Below are 22,036 nucleotides of genomic sequence, written 5' to 3'. Positions count from 1 at the left end.
AGCAATGTATTTGATACATTTTGGGAGGAAAACGGTTACATAAATCATATTCAGAGGGAAATATAATGTTTAAGTACAACGTTTGACTTATAAGGAAAGGTTGAAGTAAAAACTTAATCCCAGCACCCCCATATATCACATTGGAATAGTCTGGATGGAATAATCCCACCTGTCTAAAGCACTATTATGACTTGTTGATCTGGGTGAATAAAGAGCTTGAAAGATGCTGAATGATGAAGGAGGTATATTTCCGGTCTAGAATACCACATGAGACAGCTGTCTCTTCTAACACGTGACATATCAAAACGAGACTTACTTTCACTTTCGTTTGAATTACAGCGCACACAGCTAGAATATTGATCATATATTTATCGATAGTACTTCTAAGGTTTGATTGTTAAAGAAGTGTATATGTATGATTATTTAAAGTATATTTGATAAATACACACGTATGATAGGTTTGAACTGTCCTTATTTCTCTTTTGAAAGCTGTATCTTTTTAGACGAATGAGGGGGGATAGGACCTTCATTGGGACTCCAGGATCGGGTGTTTTTAAGCTCGGGATTTCGGGATTGACCTTTTCGGGATCCGGTAATTCTTTTTTCTGTTTTGGTGACGTCGGGATTTACTTTATTTATTTTCGGGACCTCGGGATTTTCGTGTTCTTAAGGTTCATCATAACCTTTTGGCTAAAATGGCCGTATTTACACCCCAAATTTTACTCTGAGTACAGACTAACCTATACACCTGCAACAGTTTTAAGGGATGGCAGGAACTAGATATATAAATTTTAAATGCATTTTATGTTTCAGAAAATTATTAACTTTTCTAGATTTTGCTATCCATTTTTTTTCGTTCCTGCAGAAGGTGCAAAAATTAACTAAGTAGTGAAAACGATTGAGAAGCTCCCCTCATATAATCAATGTTGTGATTAGTATTGATTTAAATAGACAATAGACACCTGTAAACAATAGGTGATTTAACAGGTTTACACTGTGTAACTGAGTGGACCGTATCAAATGAAACTCGAGTGTTTGTTTATTTTGCTATCTTCTGCAGAATGGAAAAAAATGCACATCAAAATGCAGGTAAGTTTTTCATTTTCCGAAACGTAGACTTCATATAACTTTTATATATCTAGTTCCTGCCATGCCTTAAAACTTTCCTAAATGTACCAGTTTGTCTGTACTCATAGTAATTTTTGAGGTGTAAACACGGCCATATTTTTCAATTCCTTATGATGAACCTTAAGCCCGGGATTTAGGGATCAGGACCCCTCCTTTCCCCCCTCACGAATGACATAGACAATTTTACATATAGACAATTGCACTGTTTCTCAATTTCACTTATAAATAAGAGAGCCCATGGATCATTTTATGATTTTCATGACACAGTCACTAGGACCATATTATATCTCTTGCATGGCATGGTCTTTATTTTTTATTACTATATATGAGACCACGTACAGACCATTTTATTCTATTTATATGATTGATGGACTTGCTATTTTTAATACTTTACATGAAACTAGGAACATTTCGTACCATAAAACATGAGACCAGGTACCCTTCCTCAAATTCTACATGAGACCATGGATTATTTTTTACCTTTTCCCAGACAGGGTCCCTATATTTAACTGCAAAACATGAGACCATGGGCCATTTAATATCTTTTACATGGCATGGTCTCTAGTTTTCACTTTTCTCATGTGACCATATTTCATTTTACATTTTTTACATGGCATGGTCTTTTTTAACATGAGACCATGGGCCATTTTGTATCTTTTACATACTAGAGTCTCTTATTTTGCTTATTAATATTTAACTAGGAACCTTTCTACTGTTGTACATTATACTGATGGACCTTTCCTACCGTTAAACATGAGACCATGAACCATTTTGTTTTTTTAACCTGGCATGGTCTCTTTATTATGCTATTAAATTGGGACCAAGGGCCATTTTACATCTTTTTTATGCCATGGTTTGTAGTTTTTACCTTTTATATAAGAGAGCATGTGCCATTTTATATCTTTTAAATGACATGCATGGACTATACTATAGTTTCTTCTTCTTCTATACATGAGACCATGGACCATTTTATATCTTTTGCATGGCACGGTCTGTTTGACTTTAGTTCTATACATGATACCATGTACCATTTTATATCTTTTACATGCTAGAGTCTCTTATTTACTACAAACATGAAACCAGGAACCTTTTCTACCGTGGTACATGAGACCATGGAACTTTCCTACCATTTGATATGAGACCCTGAACTTTTTTTACATGGCATGGTCTCTTTTCTGTTATTAGTTATTACATATGATACAATGGGGCATTTAACATCTTTTTCATGGCATGGTCTCTAGTATTTAACTTCTTTACATGGACAGATAAAATATGACAATGATTACCTGGTCTATGAATAGTCAGATGTTTCGTTTTGAAAAAATAACAACCTATCAATAAATAAGTATGAACCTTCTAAAAAATATAATATTTAAGGTAGTCCTTAGTACAGCTGATATCTTAGAAATAAGTCTTATCAATTTTTTTAACCTGCTAAGATTTTTTATGCTTAATTTATTGCATTTTGATACATGATCAATATTCTTTTACTAGGCAAAAAGTATGGCAAAGAATTTTGTTTAAATATAAGGAAACTTTTGAACACATTTGACTTCTGGATAGAAGTTCTTTTGGAAGGCATTAAAGATGATGTTTATGTTCATTTTTTAAAAGATACAAATGCTGAAGTATTTGAACATTGGATAAACATATTATAGGCTTTAAAGTTGTAAAAAACAAGTAATTGGAATAACAACAGCAATGAAGTGAGATCTGTCAATGAATGTGACTCACTGATTGCACACACTCAGCTTTTAAATTTCATTTGATTTACTTTTCTTTCATAAACACTTGTTATTTTGAGGCAGATCCCTTACTCTTAAATTCACGAGAATAGGTTTTAGTTATAGAAACTTGTAGCATTTCTGTATTGACAAAGTAATAAATTTTGTAGAAGTAAAAAAAACAAAGATTAATTTATAAGTTTTCCCATTGTTATATGCAGAAAACTTTCCAAAAAAGTATGAATGGTTTGTGTATCAAATTAGTGAACTGAATAACATATTAGAAAAAATAAAATTCTAATTGGTTCATAATATCAAAATATTTCATGTCATTTAATGTAAAAATTCAATGAAACATTGCAAAAATAAAATATATCTTAGCAACCAAGCAAGCTCAACAAATAGAAAGTTTGCCCATGTTTTTGTTCCAGAGATAAAATGTACAATGACTCAAGAAATTATTGGCTGTCATATATGATAACTGGTCCTTGATTCTCTTTAGTCCAGCATTTGATTGTTCACTGAGTTGACTGTTAACACTATTAAACTGGGGATACAAAGACAGGTTATAACCATAGCTGCAACCTGAAATAAATGAAACAGAAATATAATCATTTAAAACAGTGAGTACCAGTGTTTCAAAGTGGCATAGAAAAGTATTCACATCAAAAACATCAACAAGATGTAGAACCTATTTTGCTAATAACAAAAGCATGAAGATGTAAGATATTGCTTCTCATAAATGTGACATCAAAATTTATGTCCAATAATTGATGTGTAAATGTGAGAAGATTGAGATTCAACTTTTCCACCTAAAATTCAAATTTAAACAAATTCTTTAAAAGGTTAAGTAGTTTTTTGGTAATTTCGAATACATGAAGACATATATGAAGGATTCTAATACAACATTGTGTGTAACGTCCATTTTGATAGGATAACGTCACAAATTTACATGGCATCAATTAACAATTATTGCTATGATATGTACTGGAAAGAGCACACAATGTATTACAGATTTTTAATTGAAGATTTGATGTTGTTTTTTGTAAATTTCATTAGAATTGAGATAACATTATTGTATTTTAAGCTCCTACAGCATCAATTGGTGATTTGTTGGTTGTAAATCCAAACACATCCTCGAGAAATTGATACCCATAATAAAAAAAAATCTACAGATACATGGTATACAAGATTTTATTTGTTTTTGTCGTCCACGAAAATGATAATTGATTCAGAAACACTAATATCTTATACATCTTACTTGTATGGTTTTCCCAATGTAGTCTATCAACATAGAACTCAGTATCTTTAAAAAACTGTGGATCTCGACTGATACAATAACTATGGAGTTTGCAAGCATTATCATATATAATATATTTTGGTGCTGAAAAGAGAATCAACATGTAATTAAATGTATATTCGAAAGCTATCTCAAATTACAAAAACTTTTGAATATTTCTTTTAACTATAAACTAACTTTAAACACAACTTATATTAGACCAATAGTATGACAATTGTAAATACCCTTTTGTGAATTATTTCGGACTGAACATAACATGATACTATTTCTAATAAATTATCAACAATGTCATGAAACTGATGCTAAACTTGAGATCACTTCACAATAACTAATACCTATGCTAGCTAGATGCAAAAAAATGGCATATTTGGAAATTGCAAAAATGGTGAATCTAAATAATTTTTAGTCAATATTATGTAATTCCATTTTTTTATTTTGTTATCTTTTCTTCTTCATTTGTACTGTAAAGACATTTATGAATAACATTTCTTCAATTGTCGATTTCTTAAAAATACTTGCCAGTCTTGAATCTTGTTCGAAAAATGGTAAAAGGAACATCTGGTGACTCATTTGTTTGCATAACCTGGAAGCCATAACACACTCCTTCAATAAACATTACCGAAATTAAAATTAATCACTGATATTATTCTTTCCTTCGAAGCCCTTAAGAAAATGTTGACAATTTGAATACAACATTTAGTAAAGCATTTAATCTGTATGTAATTTATCATTTGAATTCCTTAATATTGGTTTCATACCTTGTCATTAAATGAATCAATTCAAAGTTGGAAATACATAACAAACAATCCAGATTTATAGTCATTGTATTAAACATCAGCTTCTTTTTAATCATCTTAAATGAAAACAATAAGATTTGGAATCTAAAGAATTATATTCAAAGCGGTTTTAAAAGGGGCACTAGCTGTCAAATTCATGAACACTGAATTCACTGAGTTTGAATTGTTCACTTGCAATTGAATAATTCATCATCAATGATTCTTAGCTTTTTATGACAAAATTGAACTAAAAGTGATATATTATATCACTATTTCATTTTCATTATTAATTAAACAAAAAAAATTACATTTTTTATTTTTTTATATAATTTCAGCTTGTGCCCCTTAAACTTTTAAAGCATATGATTGAAAACCATAAGCATCTTTATCTTACCATGTGGACAAAATATGGTAAAAATCCCAGGAAGAAGACTAGGGTGTCCACGATATGTTTTTGAACATGTCTCCAATTTTCTTTTGTTTCTTGTGTTCTTCTTATCTTGCTCAAACACTCCTCTGTTCCGAATTTTTGGAAGAGACGGAAAAAATGCCATTTCTTCATTTCTTATTTCCTCCTCGGATTCTTGATCAGGAATGGAGTCGACAAAGGGGTCTATAGCAATATTCCACATCTCTTTTAATAGTAGTTTCAAGCTTCCAGCTATAGATTTATTCTCCAAAACATCAAAGATAATGGGAATAAATTTATGAATTTTTTCAACCAAGATAGGGTTTTTGCGAACATCAATCTCTTTAAAAATCTCAGATAGTAGGTCTTGTACCTCTGTTGTAGGATGAATGTAACTGCATACTGGAGATGGTGAGGCAAGTGACAGAATGAGTTTTCTGTATGCTGCAATGGAACCAGGATCACATTCTATTTCTGTCAAAAGATTGGATAATGGCAAGGAGACTTCCTTTATATTTTGAAATAAATTCTCCTTTTCCTTTTTATCCAAAGGCTTCACAGTCTTTCCCCTGATATATTTCCCACCAGCAGCAAGTCTATGCAGTAATTTTCTTGTGCTCAAATCTGGTATAAATATTTTTTCATGGAAACTGAAACATTATATTTAGAAATTACAGATACAATATATTAGGTCAGTTATTTTATTATATGCACAATATAATAAGACAAAGGTAATACAATTTTGCAGTTTAAAACTATCAGTCAAATACAAAAAAGAACAAATAATAACAAAATACTAAGAGTTAGAAGTTACTAAGGACTGAAAGATTTTTTTGTCTCAATTCTACAAAATGATGTTTAAATTCAGTCATGTCTGATTTCATTTATTTCAAGCAATTGAAAAGAAACGTTATTCTAATCCCAGCACAACACCTAGCCTCAGGTTTCCTTTTTTTTAATGGATTTCAATTGTTAATTTTCTTTCGTTGTAGTTGTAACTGTTTTAACCTTTAAATGTTTATTGTATTTGTGTGTGTGTTTATTCGTCTTATCCTCAATTTTTTTTTATTCATGGACCTTATTTTCTTTTCCGTATTGTGGCACAGGTGCATTGTTTCTTTACTTTAAAATATAGATGACTACATTCCATTTTTCTCTTTTTCATGGAGTTTTGTCAATACTTACCTCGATCTATTAAGCTGTTTAACAGGTTCATCTTTTAGATCATCCCACTGCCACATTCGTCTCTGAAAAGACAGCGATGTTCCATCACAAATGAGCATTGATGGGGCTGCCCCATCATCACCTCCACAGTCTGGGCACGAAAAACCTTCTGTAAAATCTATATCAAGGAGACTCAGGAAATGCAACCATGCATGCCGCAGATGTTGGTATGAAAACACATCTCTAATTGCTGAATTTCGGTAATTAATATGAAGATCACAGAATCTTTCATAAAATGTATGTAAAGGACTCCTGAAATTAAATGGTTTACCATGTTAAGTTTCAGCATAGAAGAATTTTACATGCCACAAAACTATCTTCTTTAACTTTACATGTATTGATATAACACAGCCTGTTTGTTTTTTTCATTAAAAAATATTGGTCCTATCAATTACCCCATAAAGTTGTATATTGTTAAACAATTTATATGTTTCCACTTTCAACTATTTTATCTTCCATAAAATTTTAGGCTAAACACACACATTGATGTGGACAGACCAAATTAACAGAACAGACCGAAATCTTAAAGAAAATAATAAAATCATCATCATGCCATAGTTCATTTTATCATATCAAGTATCATTGAGTATCAATGTTTTTTTTACAAATGAAATAGAATTCACAAATGGGAATATAATAATTTACCTTGATATATTTAGAAAAATTAGCATATAATTAATTATCATTTGCTTGTTCCCACTTTTAATTATTCAAAAAATTGTTGAAAATAAATTGTCCTTTCTCATATTTGGATTTTGCCGTGAGTCAATGAAAAGAACTTAAGTAAAATATCAAATTAGAATGACTTTAAAGCAGAAGTATGAGACAAAGTATCATTTTTTAGAAATACAATCAAGATTTATAACTAGAGCACTAAATAACAAAGCACCCAAGACAAAATATTCATATTACCTTCCATGTAAAAAACCATGCATGTACCTCAGGAGAACATCATATCCTACTAAATATCTACCACAATTCAATAAGCAGATTGATTGTCCCTCAAAAAATGAGATGCTGTCACAAAATGTACAGGGTCGATAGTAAGCTGGAAGAGAATATTAAAAAGTTAAATAAATACCGTTCATGGAACTTTTGATTTGATTTTCATTTTATTTGCAGTATTATATTTTACAGAACTGTGCCAAAACATGAATATATGTGAAAAAAATAAATGATTGTTATGTTGCTATTTGTATAAGTTTAAATCTGAACATCATTTCACTGCCATAATAAAACATTAAAAAATCAATACACTAGTCTACCTACTACTCACATATCTTCAAGAAAACAAACTACCACCAAATTTATGTTAATTTTTCTGTATTATTTCTGATTCACACAATCCAATTAATTACTTTAAGGAGTTCAGTACAGACACACAATAGAGAATAGAATCACCTTTAGCATAACTAATGTCTGTATTGGTTATAATTGGCACACTTTCGTATGCAACCCAACCATTTTCAATGGGATCAGCACTGTTGAGTTCATTGCCACAATGCCTGCACATAGCCTCTTCAGGAATAAGTTCGGATACATTACTTTTTATATTCTTCAATCGATGAAGTGCCTCTGCCAATTCATCATTTAAATTGTATGGAATGCGTTTGTAAGACAACAATTTCGGCTTGTAGCCTTTGCTCTGCTCATGTTCTTCAGTAAGATCTTCTATAAAGTTTCTTATATTTATGTTATCTTCAAAATTTCCAGATTGCTTCAGACGAGTTATTAAATTTGAATGTTGGCAATTTATTTTTTTGCATGTCAAACAGCTGAATCTATGGTTCTTCCACTCCACTAACCCAAATCGCTTCAACTCTTCAGAATAACAGCACAAAATGTTGGTGTCCGTGATTTCATAAATCATATTCCTTGTCTATAATGACAAAAAAGAAGTAAATTTAAGTTAATTTCATGACTAAACCTAAAATTACTTGTATTGTTCTTTAAATATAGAAGATTTAGTGATTGCAATATAATTTTTTGGCTTACATGCTACATTAATAATGAAAATAAATAAGATATTTATTTATTTCCAATGATCGGGTTCACACTAATGGCATGCTATTTAACATATGGTAAATTTTGACAAACCAAAAAACATTATACATAATTAAGAAAAGGATAGTTTAAGTGATTGTAAGCAGGAGTGTTTAACTGACAGAAACTTCGTACCATGAGGCATCCATATACAAAGTATAAAGCATCCAGGTACTCCATTTTCTAAAATATAAAGCTTTTAAGAAGTTAGCTAACGCAGCCGCCGGATCACTATCCCTATTTCATCTTTCTGCGACAAAAAGTCACAGGCTCAACAAAAATGGAAACAGGGAATGTGTCAAAGAGACAAGAACCTGACTATAATGTATACTTATAACTTAAAAGTGTGTACTACATAAAGGAGGGTACTATTATGATATAAAATTATCTAAAAAATACCTGATAGGTGTCATGATCTTGTTCTTGTTCTGAAAAAAAATCAACCAGTTATTTTCTTGTTAAATGGTAAGAATACTATAATTGTTTCTTTCATCAACTGAGTTAAATCTATATTACAAATTATAAAAGTTTCAGGGTTAAAACTTTGAATGGAAGACATAGATGCTAACTGATGTGCATATCATGCTTATTGGGATATTAAAAAAAACATTCTGTGAGTATTGATGGTAATAGATAGTCCCCTACCAGGTTAAAAATTAACTGTATTAGAACAAAAAATTATATCTTGATCTATAACTTCTCATGGTGGGAACTTAATAACAAATATCAAGTCATTATCTTCAAGATTGACCAAAAAAGTGTTGAAAAATTATTATTTGAGTGAACTGCCAAGTCCAAGGACTATAACTCTGCATAAAATCATTAGACAAACAAAATTTAAACTTGTTATGATAAAACAATATACCAATTATCAGATCAATTTCTAAAACATCATGTTGTCTAACTTACCAGATCTGCAGTTCATATCAGGTGTAGGCACAATAGAATTATCAAGGTCATATTTTTCAAACAGTTTTCGGGAAGCTCTTAGGTGTAAACAATCAGGATACTGTTCCAAAAAATCTGAAATATAGTATTGAATCTATTCACTCTATCTCAAGTCTCACATTATATAAAAAAAAATAAAAAAATAAAGATATAAAAGACAAAAATACTTCATAAGGTTTTCAGAACTCTTACATTACTACAAGGAAAAGATGTGTTTCATAATATGATTTTTTTAAGAATAAAAAAGTAATCTTTTTATTATTGTAAAAAAAAAAATAGGTTATAATTGCTTTGTGTAATATCTGCCCAAATATTTCCCCAACTCTACCATATGTAATCCACCCAGACCACAGTTGAAAAAATGTGTGTAGTAATGTGATTATTCCAGATTTTGATGCCATTTATGTTACCAATTGATCGTGGCAGGCAAGACATTGCAATGTCACATCTTGCTAATCAAATAGCCCAAACAGCATTTCTCTTCAATACATATGGGATAACTATTTCAATTTTTTGGTGAAATTCAAGTAAGAAGGGTCTATCCTAAAAGGAATATTTAGATGAATCTTATTTAAACATTGTCACTTTATTTTCAATGAAAAGCTCTGACAAACATACAAAGTATTTATTTGGTGTAGCCTTAATTACCTTCTTCAGAAGTGTTAATATAAGAATCTAAGAGGGACACTTGTCTTGATGTCACAGCATTACAGCTACACCAGTGAACCCAACAAAACTGGTCATTTTCAAAAGATACAGGTTTCCTCTCAATTAGTATCCACTTATCCTTCTGTAAAAGACAACATATGAACATCAGCATAACCAGATGTAAAAAGAAAGAAAGAATTACACAAATGATGTGTATTAAAACATTTAATAAGTTTTATCATCAATACCAGGACACCATTTGCAAATTCAAATCAAAAAGACATCTTTTATGTTAAGGTATTTTGCATCCAATCTTTTATGGTAGTATTCTTTAAAAAGGCACAAAAATATAAATATACTGTAGTCAGATCATTAAGGATTGGATATTTTGGTATCAATATTGATTTACTCATAGAGTCTTTGCCTCAGAGATAAACATATGAGGCCTATGTAAGTCTTGTCTGATTTAAAATTTTATTTCAGTTGTATGTTTTAGAGTTCAGCATGACGTCAATTTCATTGAACTAGTACACATTTTTGCAGGATTTTCTTGCTGCGTTGAAGACCCATTGGAAACCTTTGGCAGTTGTCTGCTTTTTGGGTTGTTGTCTCTTTGACATATTCCTAATTTCCATTCTCAATTTTAATGCATACTGTAATGAATAGGTCTTCCCTATTCCCCATTATGTGAGAAAATAACTAAATTGATAAATAGGCACAGAATAATACAACCACATCATTTCAACAAGGAAAATTCATCAAGTTTATGGTAAAAGCAAGTATTGTGATTTCTGGTATATGAAAACAGGTAGAAACCCTTTTTTATTAACTATATATATTTGTTCTATTTCTAAAGAAATCAGAAAATGCAATGTAACCTGTAGTTTTTGCTTTTCAACTGAAAAGTCTTTTGCAACTAGTACATTTCCTGGTCCATTTACACCTGGAAATATGGAAATCCCCTTATCCAATTTTAAGGACTGCACGTATAATTCAACTGGACTAAGGAAGGTACCATTCTGAAATAAAGTAGATTATAATTACAACAAAGGTGAAGTATTCCAAATGATTCACCATACAAAATCAGAAGACACATGCTTAAATATGATATTTTATCTTTCAGTCTCTGTTGTTTTTTTTTTATTATCTACAGCCTTCTTTTGTTTTCTACATCTAAGCTTTCTATTTTGTTTACTTTATTTGAATATGATTAGTACATGTGTATATCATATTCTGTACAAAACAGTGTTATTGCAATAAGTTGTAAGTGTTTACACAGTACACAGATGCCACATTTGCAATATTTTTCCATGTTAAGGAACATTTATACTTAGTTTCAAGTTCATGTGACTTATATGGACTTATACTTATGCATGCCCAGCAAACTATTTCAACAAAACAGCATATGACATGTATGATGATGTGTACCTTATTTCCTTCAGAAAACCCTGGTTCAGATGTTTCATAGTTATTGCCAACATCTTGTCTGCTTGATAAAGTCTCTCTTGCAGGTTCTGCCAACTCTGAACTTACATTCAGTGTGGGTTGTCCTTGATGTAATAAAAAAAATTCAAACAAAATAAAATAAAATTTGGAATAAGGATATTTGTTGATATGAATAATAAACAGATGTTCCAAGAGTGCATGTAATTCAGTGGTTGTTGTTTGTTTAAGTGTTACATATTTGTTTTTCGCTCATTTTTTTACATAAATAAGGTATGGGCTTTGTTCATTATTGAAGGCCGTATGGTGACCTATAATTGTTAATGTCTGTGTCATTTTGGTCTTTTGTGGATAGTTGTCTCATTGGCAATCATACCACATCTTCTTTTTTATATGATATGCCCAGCATGTTTTCTAAGAATAAAGTAAAATAACTTCGAGCTCTAACTTCTGAATGTCATGTCAGAAATTTATAAAAAGCTAAAGGGAGGTTATCTTAGAAATGTAAAATCTAAAATTTATGAAAAGTGAAAGTGAGGTTCTAACATCAATAGATATATGCAATTCACCAAAGTTTTGTGCAAATTGAGTGAAGCAATTTCGAGTTAACGTATGACATGTTGAAGACATTGGTTTACTAAAATATGCCCAGTAAACAGCGTATAAAAAAAACCAGACATAGACGACAACAAAAAATTGATATCATATAAAAATTTGTGTCAAGGATCATTGTTTTAAATTTCGAAAGGATTCATTAACTAGAAATAAGTCATTATATGAAAATCATGTACCTACATATGTCGAAGACAGTGAACAAAGGCAGCAGCATACCATCATAATTGCAAAAAAAACCTTATTGAAATCTGACAAAAAAATTGTTATGATAATTTAAACAACAGATACGTGACCCCTTTAGGGTCCAGCAAGGATTAAACTGGCAACATAAATATTAATAGTCAGGATACCTTGGTGGTCTGTCTGTATGGTATTGATCCTGTTATAGCACACAGTAGGCTGTCCTGGAGGAATTGAAGGCTGAATGGGAACATCATAGCGAAATTCATTCTTCTTAACACATATTTTTTCATATGGCTTAAGACTTCTTTTTTTTAATTTAATTGTCTTTTGCAGGAATCTCTCAGTTGGATCTTGATTAGGATCTGACATTGCCTACAAAAACAATAAATACATTATCAACTAATGTTAAGTGAAAAACTTCCAAGTTTTCTTTTAATAAGTTGTTGCCACATTCAGCTTCTAAGAGATTGGCTATGCTTTGATAAGGTCCATAGTATCTCATTGACATAAAAGTAGAAGACCATGTCTAGTTATAAGGTACATGGTCAATAGCTTGACTAGTCTCATGCCAGTGACTAGTAACAATAAACTTGGGTCTTTTATTACCATATCATATTTTAAAGGTAATGTTGTATTATTAACCTAGTATCTAAAATGAAATCATCCTCTTATAAAGCCCATGGTCTCTTAGTAACCTAACTAAAATGAAACTGTATCCTTATATAAGGCCCATGGTCTCTTCTTGACTTATCGTTAATAGCACCATTTCCTATCATAAAGGCCATGGTCTCTTCTTGACTTATAGTTAATAACACCATTTCCTATCATAAAGGCAATGGTCTCTTATTGCCTTTCTGAAATGATACCATATATTTGTTGTAAAGCCATGGTCTCTTCCTAACCTTTCTTTAATGAGACCATATAATATTTTAAAAGCCATAAAGACAAAACTTGATAAAATAAGTCCATATTCTATTATAAAATCTAGTCCTAAACATGCATAAAATATTTGCCACTTGACATTAAGCAACCAACAATCAATAAATCATATTAAAAAGGCCATGGTCTCTTCTTTACTTGTCTAATACAAGACCATATAATATTTAAAAGGCCATGGTCTCTTACATGTATTACCTTTCTTAAATGATACCATATCATATTTTAAAGCCATGGTCTCTTACTTTACCTATATAAAATGAGATCAAATTCTAATATAAAGCACATGGTCTCATCTTTACTTATCTAAAACCAGACCATATCATATTTTTAAGGCCATGGTCTCTTATAAGCAACTGAATATTAGACCACATCCTAATATAAAGGCCATGGTCTCTTGTAACTTATCTCAATGTTAACATATCTGTAATAAATCCCATGGTCTCTAATTAACGTATCTAAAATGAGACCATATCATATTAAAAGACCATGGTCTCTTAGATCCAGCCCAAAAAAAGACCATATCCTTATATAAATGCCATGGTCTCTTGTAACTTATCTCAAGGATAACATATCTGTAATAAATCCCATGGTCTATAATTAACCTATCTAAAATGAGACCATAACATATTTTAAAGCCATGACTACCTTTCTGAAATGAAACAATATACATGTATGTTATAAAGCCATGGTCTCTTCCTTTACCTATATAAAATGAGAACATACTATAATATAAAGCACACGGTCACTTCTTTACTTATCTAATACCTAACCATATCATATTTTAAAGACCATGGTCTCTTATTACATGTAACCTATAAAAAATGAGACCATATCATATTTTAACGGCCATGGTCTCTTCTTATCGCTCTTAAATGATACAATATACGTTATAAAGCCATGGTCCCTTCCTTTACCTATATATATATAACGAGAGGTATATTCTAATATAAAGCACATAGTTTCTTATTAGCTCATAGATCTATTAAATACCAGACCATATCATATTTTAAAGACCATGGTCTCTTATTCCCTTACTTAAATGATACCATATCATATTTCAAAGGCCATGGTCTCTTAGATCCAGCTTAAAATAAATGTCAAGGTCTCTTATTACCTTTCTTAAATGATACAATATATGTTATAAAGTCATGGTCTCTTCCTAATCTATATGAAATGTGATCATTTTCTAAAATAAAGCACATGGTCTCGTCTTCATTTGTCTTATACCAGGCTTAATCATATTTTAAAGGTCATGGTCTCTTGTAAGCAACTAAATATAAGACCATATCCTACTATAAATGCCATGGTCTCTTTAACTTATCTCAAATGTCACAATATCTCTAATAAATCCCATGGTCTCTTGTTAACCAATCTAAAATGAGATCATATCATATTTTAAAGGATACAATATATGTTAAAAAACCATGGTTTCTTCCTTTACTTATATAATAATAAAATGAGACCAAATTCTAATATAAAGCACCTGGTCTCTTCTTTACTTAACTCATACCAGACCATAGCATTTATAAAAGACAATGGTCTCTTGTTACCTTTCTTAAATGACACCATATTATGTTGTAAAGGCCATGGATCGGAATAACCAGTCTAAAATAAGACCATAGCATACATGTATTTTAAAGGCCATGGTCTGTATTACCTATCTAAAATGAGACCATACCATATTTTAAAGGCCATGGTCTCCTGTTAACCATGGATACTAAATTAGTTAATACCTCCTCTATTACAAAGGCCATGGTCTCTTATTAATCATTATAAAATAATACTATATCATAAGATAAAGGCAATGGTCTCTTATATTAACCAATATAATATAAGACAATATTATATTTAAAGCCATGGTCTCCTAAGTCTTATAACCTTTATTAAATAATAGTATATCGATTATACAGGCCATAGTTTATTATTACCTTTACTTAATGATACCATATCAAATATCTCCTGCGTAAGGCGTCAAAGAAAATAATATAATAGCCTCTCAATGATGTCATAAATACACCAACCCTACCTATAGAAAAGTTTTTGGGCAATAGAAATATTTGACTTAAAATGATTATTGATTTAATATAACCTACGTTGCTGGTAAATAAATCGTCACTCATTTAGCAAAACCATCACTTTCTAACTGTCACATATTAGTTTTACAGTGTAAAATATATATTCATGAAATTCGTATATTCCTTGTGAACGCCATCTTGTACAAAGTGAAAGTAGCAAGCCTCCATTTCGATATGTCACGTGTTAAAGAGACAGCTGTCTCATGCCACTTTTTCCACCGGAAATATACCTCGATGAAGATGTTGCTATTGAGTTTGTGTTTGTTTCTTGTTAAAGGTAAAACTCGATAACATTATATTATTTACGTGAATGCAAAACTAATTTTATTAAAGAAAATCAATATATTGAACTGCTATCTTCCTATCAAGAAAAATGCAAAAAAAGTTATAGCCTTAATTTATTTTATTAAAATTTTATGTTTCATTTCGCTGCTGGATAACTCGGACTAAAACAAAGTCGGACTATAACAAAATCGGACTATAACTAACTCGGACTATAACAAACTCGGCCTACCATTATTCATATGCAGAAATATATTGAACCAACTCGGACTACGATAAGAAGATTGTTTTTTTTTACTGTAATAAAAAAAATATCTTATATATTAAAATTAAATACGAATTTATGAGATTATAATGAATATTTTTGAAAAAAAAGATCGTATATAGAAATGATTAATATTTGTTACCACTGTGTATCATCGCCACCGGAAATTGGGTACTAACGAAGCGGAGAGAAATAAAAAAAAAAGTAAACAAGTTAAGAATTCATTCAATTTAAAGCATTTCCACTCATTTGATGAGGGTGCCGCTTAAGGATTGATTTTCTGATATATAATTCTTTAAATTATTAGGCCGATAAGTACAAAATTAATACAAGATTTTGTTGATACTCCAAAACTTGCCACTTAGTACCAGAAAATTTCGAGGTCTATCGTCCTCTGTCGCCCCATTCTCAAGATATTGAACTGTTTTTCATTATTTTTCCAGGCATATTTTTAGATTATTATAGTGTGGCATCATATTTACTGAATTTTGTTGTCAAAAAGATATAGACCATAAAAATAAAGTCTAGGGTACGGCAACTTGCTCGTGTTGACAAATTTACTGTATGGCAACTTGTTTTCAACTGTATGGCAACTTGCTAATTTTAGAATAGTTATTTACCGTCCTTTCAAAGAAAATAAAGTATTAAGTTCAACTATCTAAGGGGGGTACCTTTTTATGTTAAACTGTTTTTGTCCTCTTTATGGTAAGAGAATCGTCCGTAGATTTGATTTCCAATAGTAATAATGGTGAAATATAATCTCTTTTTTTTTGTGTAACCATGGCAACATAAAAACAATATAAACAATGAGCAAAGCCAATACCGCCTAATCAGCTATAAAAGGCCCCGAAATGACAATATAAATCAATTCAAGCGAGAAAACTAATGGCCTTATTTATGTTATAAAAATAAACAAAAAACTAATATGTAACACATGAATAAACGACAAACACTGAGTCACAGGCTCCTTATATCATGTTCTCAAATCTAGATATCATCTCCTATTTAGAAAAATATACATGTGAAAAAAAATGAACCTATTATGTGTTGCTCTCCCAGCTACAAAATGTATCCAAAACCAATTGGATATTTAGTTCCTAATTTCGTGTAATAACAGGTACTTGTGTGATTAGATAGGTGTCAACAGTACATGTGCCAGTTGTTTGTTTAACCTACGGTGATTAAAAAGGTGTCAACTAAACACGTGGCATGATGTCATAATCAATTAAGATATGCATATAATAACAATTTATTCTGAGGGGACATTATATTTATTACAATTAATACTACAAAGACAAATCAGTGGTAAATTTTCAATATATGAATATCAAAAAGATTTTTTTTTGTGTTTTTATGTTTAAATATATCTTGTAAACGTATTTTTTTCATCCCCTTCAAAAATGTTCAAAAATAAATTCTTTAATAAATTGAAGATAAAAATTCATTTTAAATTAAGAATTGAAAATTAATTTCCAATAACAACAACAACCAACATTATACTTATATTCTTCTAGTAGTCCGAGTTTGGTATAGTCCGATCTTGTTATAGTCCGATTTTGTTATAGGCCGAGATATCATGGATTCTTTCATTTGATATCACTATCAGATATATATATATGGGAACAGTATATGGAACCTCATTTAAAGTCCAGATATTTGAAAAGCTTTTTAAGGATCTACATATCGCTGTCCAAACCAAAAAACATTATTCAAGAGATTATTTATTGTGGGTCTCTGATAGTGATACATGTATATACACCTTAAATTAATATCTCTATTTAGTCCAATCCGAGAATAACAGTAATTTATGCAACTTCCTGTTTGGGTCATCAGTAATGAGCTGAGGGAGGAAAAACTTTAGAAAGCGATCATCAAGAAACTTTGATAGAGTATGATCCACTTTTTCAAAATTAAAATTGAAGTAAAAAAATATTTTGTTTGAAGTATTGACGGTAGTTTAAACAGGTCTCATTAAAAAGTATCATGCATGGCAAATTGTCTAACAGGGTCCCGATAGCAACAACTGGATGAAAAAGTTGTGTTATTTTAGAACTTATCCGGAATGGAATAAATAGCAATTAAGGTGTATTGAGGTATGAGCGTAATAAGGAATAGACGTTTTTTGTAAGCGTGACACAAGTCAAATTGTTGTACTGTAAAAACAAAAATGAAGTGTAGCGGGACACAGGAAATTAAAAAAAATGAGAATTGCTTCCGTACATTTGGGTAAGTCATGTATTAAGTGTGATACGTGAATCTGTCCTGACAAAACAGTAAGAGGTATCCGGGATCAGAAACCCCCAATGAGACCCCCTTTATTTGGATTTGGACAATATATGCAAAAGGAGAAAAAAGTATGTACATTGTATATTAGAGTGATAAACATGTTAAAATGTGTAGGAACTCTGGACAGTCATGGGCACTTGTCCCTATCCATGGGGAGGTCACTTGTCTTCAATCTCACTAATGGTTAGAAGTATTAAATTTTCTTTGGGGGTTAAATGATGGATATAACCTTTTTACAACTTGGAACGAGTGAAAAACAATGATATTCAAATTGTAAGACATAAAAAGGTGCATTACCACAAAAGGAAGGTTGGATTGATTTTTGGGATGGTGATCCACTTCTGTGTTAGTGTATGGATCTCTCTGACATTGTACATTATTGTACCACAAGGTTCCAAATCACAAATGGAAGTCTTGGATTAGGGGGTCATTGCAGGAATAATGGACTAAAAGGCCAAAAACTAGCATTTTTCTAGTTTTCAGACTATAATCATGATAATTATAACTTGTGTTTACTGTAGGTGAATGCATCTTGCTGAAATTGCACTACAAGGTTCCATACTACAAAGGAAGGGCTGGGATTGAGTTTAAGGGAAATTGCTCCATGGGGGATTTTTTTCACATTTTTTTTATGGGGTTAATTTTTTTCAAATTTGAAATTTTTGCCCAGTAGATTTGTAAGATCTTTGACCTCATTTATTTTTTTGTCAGAAACCTAAATTATGTCAAAATTTAAGCACAATCCAAATTCAGACAGTGTCTAGCAGAATTTGCCCAAACTGTTCAGGGTTTTGATCTCTGCAGTCTTATCAGGCTGCATTCAGCGAAACATTTTATTAAGACATATTATACAAGACAACAAAATAAAAATCAAGACTAACATTTACATTTATAAAAAATGTATACAGGCAAACAGACCTGGATTCACATTACCCTCACACTAGTTAGCCAGAACCCTTAATAAATACATGTATATATCCCTAACCTAAAAAAACTCTTTACAATTGCATATTCAGAGCCCTAACAATAAAGTACAGTATTAGTGTTAGGAATTCGCCAGAAGATTAACCAATTTTCTAAAAAAAAATTTATGAATGAGTTAAGATTTTTGTGGCCAATCAACATAATCAATGTAAATGAAGTCATGAAATAATAGTCTCTTACATATTAGAAGAAGCTTAGTGACGTCAGAAATGAAGAAAATGCACTAAGTTTAAAGTGCTCAAGGCTTTTATAATCGTAGTATTCAGACCGGCGTTTTACGTTTCCGCAAATTGGCATTACTTTTCCGCGAAAAAAAGATGACGTTTCCGGAAAAAAAAGTTTACGTTTCCGCAAAAAAATATCTTTCTTTTCCGGAAAAAAGTAACTATTCCGGAAAAAATAAATTATTACTTTTCCGCAAATAATTAAGGAATACCTATTGATCGAAAGCAAAGCTATAATAAAAAATTAATATGTATTAAGTTAAAGGTCATCATAACATGTAAGTAAAATACATCATTAAAATGTGTGAAAACGTATGTTCAAAAAGATCTTGATATGAGGTCATAAGTCAGTTCTGGCAGAATATTTGTAGCCAACACGTCGTAAAAAGTCCATATAAGCACATTCACCGTTTACAAATTTTGTATTTTGTTGAGGAAGGAAGGCCATCTTCACCTTTTCATATTTCCGAACGGGTGCTTTTACAGTTAGAGTTCTCATCTTTATGTAAGATGTTGTCTTCAGTTTCAATAACACATCGACAAAGACAAATATGGTAGGATGGCTAGCGTAAAACTGCTCGTTCAGGTAGGCACGAAAAGACTCGACACCATTCGTTGTTCTCTTTTCCTCGGGGTGAGGGGTGATGCCCAATGGTTGGTGGAAATCTCATTTATATAAAATTCCAATATATAATCGGCAGACCTCATGCATTTATCGTCAGATTGAGCATCGGCAATTAATTCAACAAAGCATTCTTAAATCATGTCAGTTGGCAAGTAAGCCAAACCAAAGATTTCTCAATGAAGTTTAACTCATCCATACCCGAGTCAGTAGTTATATCTAGTAAATTGTAGCTATACTGAGATCAGAACATTTTCTTTATTAGAAAGAAAAAATAAATAATTTATCATACATGTACATTCAAATGTTTTTAATTTACCAGGTAAATTTGCGGAAAAGTGATAAATACAAATTGCGGAAACGTATATTTCAAATTTGCGGAAACGTAGTATTGGGACTTTGAAAAATTAGCGGAAAAGCAATACGCCCATTCAGACAGTATGCTTTGATTATATTTTTCAATTTATTATCATTTTTCATGTTTTGGGGGAGCCTGCAACTTTAAGGATATAGCATTCCTATATTTCATCAGCTGCAGCGTCCACAAACATTCACTTTATGGTTAAAAAAAATTTCGAAAATTTTATTACTTTCTTAAACTATCCTAGATTTCTACTAAAGTTGGGCAGAAGCTTGTTTATAATCATAGTATAGTATCCAGAAGTAAATTATAAAAAAAATCCTGTTTATCTAAAGTTTACATGTTTTACTTAAAAATGGACTTATTTTTTTTGCCAGTTAACATTACATTCACTATGGGGTTAAAAAAGGTTTAGAAATAATAATAACTTTCTTAAACTATCAGTGATTAGTATGAAACTTGTTTATGATAAAAACTCAGTATCTAGAAGGAACTTTTGTAAAAATTAATTTCCTATTTTCCCATATATTATGTATTAATGGACTTCCAGTAAAAATTAACAAACCTCATACACATGTTTAACCCTGCCACATTTTTGCCCCCTGTTCCAAGTCAGGAGCCTCTGGCCTTTGTTAGTCTTTTATTTTTTATTTTAGTTTCTTGTGTATAATTTGGAGTTTAGTATGGCGTTCATTATCACTGATCTAGTATATATATTTGTTAAGGGGCCAGCTGAAGGACACCTCTGGTTGCAGGAATTTCTTGCTGCATTAATGACCTATTGGTGACCTTCTGCTGTTGTCTGTTCTATGGTCGGGTTGTTGTCTCTGACTCATTCGCCATTTCCATTCTCAGTTTTATTGCATTATACTTTTTGCAGTTAAAAATTAAAATTGAGATTAAAAAATGTTGCAATTTTGGGAGAAAATTGACTGTTTCATATGATTTTGTCTGGCATAGAAAAAATATAACAGTTTTCCTCAGTTTGCACAGATTATAAGCTTGATTTAACTTCCTTAAAAACCAGTTCTTACTTGCAATATTGCAATGACTTGATGGATTATTTTTTTTTAAACAAAAAAGATGTCCTAGTTGTTGTGACTGTTGTCATCTGAGTAAACAATTTTTCATCTGCAGGTGCAACATGTAATTTACAGATCTCTTTACAATACACAAAAAAAAATGCAGTACTGGTGGCTACATATAAATTCACAGATGTTTTGGGATCAGAAAGCATGCCCAGGTCTATTGACACACTTTTTGACCCTAAAACAATTATTTTATCTCCTACAGCACAATTTATACAAAATAACATTAATGGATTATGCAATAAGTAGGTTAGGAATTACAAGGTAGATGTAATATAGGGTGATTATACCTTAAAAGAAATGTTAGGATTGATTCTGGTAGTTGTCGACCTAAATGTAACTGTCATGACTGTGAAGGGCTTTGGATCCAAAAACAAACCATTTTTCATGTTTCAGGACATTACCTTGTCTATGCGTGTATGGATTTCTATGAAACTGTATCACAAGGTTCCATACCTCTAAAGGAAGG

At 31.1% G+C, this 22,036-nt stretch overlaps 2 protein-coding genes across 2 annotated transcripts in view; one reads left to right on the top strand and one right to left on the bottom strand.

Annotated features, from left to right (window-relative positions):
* The first annotated feature begins 153 nt into the window (after positions 1 to 153).
* The window catches only part of LOC134720644 (fibroblast growth factor receptor-like), a 45,949-nt gene continuing 24,066 nt past the window's right edge, over positions 154 to 22,036 (top strand). Inside the window, exons 1-2 of the mRNA XM_063583023.1 lie at positions 154 to 239; positions 15,696 to 15,732. Coding sequence (XP_063439093.1) covers positions 231 to 239; positions 15,696 to 15,732 — 46 coding nt within the window. The 5' untranslated portion in view covers positions 154 to 230. The remainder of the gene's footprint in view (positions 240 to 15,695; positions 15,733 to 22,036) is intronic.
* LOC134723877 (uncharacterized) lies at positions 4,658 to 15,636 on the bottom strand. Its single transcript, XM_063587416.1, has 12 exons — positions 15,474 to 15,636; positions 12,609 to 12,813; positions 11,629 to 11,750; positions 11,079 to 11,219; positions 10,201 to 10,342; positions 9,514 to 9,627; positions 9,004 to 9,032; positions 7,963 to 8,440; positions 7,474 to 7,609; positions 6,523 to 6,813; positions 5,323 to 5,987; positions 4,658 to 4,755 (listed from the first exon to the last, which is right to left on the bottom strand). The coding sequence occupies exons 1-12, from the start codon at positions 15,498 to 15,500 to the stop codon at positions 4,658 to 4,660; spliced, it is 2,448 nt and encodes an 815-aa protein (XP_063443486.1). The 5' UTR covers positions 15,501 to 15,636.

This window comes from Mytilus trossulus, chromosome 6 (genome assembly GCF_036588685.1).
Source record: "Mytilus trossulus isolate FHL-02 chromosome 6, PNRI_Mtr1.1.1.hap1, whole genome shotgun sequence".
In the NCBI taxonomy this organism is placed as follows: domain Eukaryota; kingdom Metazoa; phylum Mollusca; class Bivalvia; order Mytilida; family Mytilidae; genus Mytilus; species Mytilus trossulus.
Note: the sequence above shows the minus strand (reverse complement) of the source record. Positions and strands in the feature narration are given on the sequence as shown.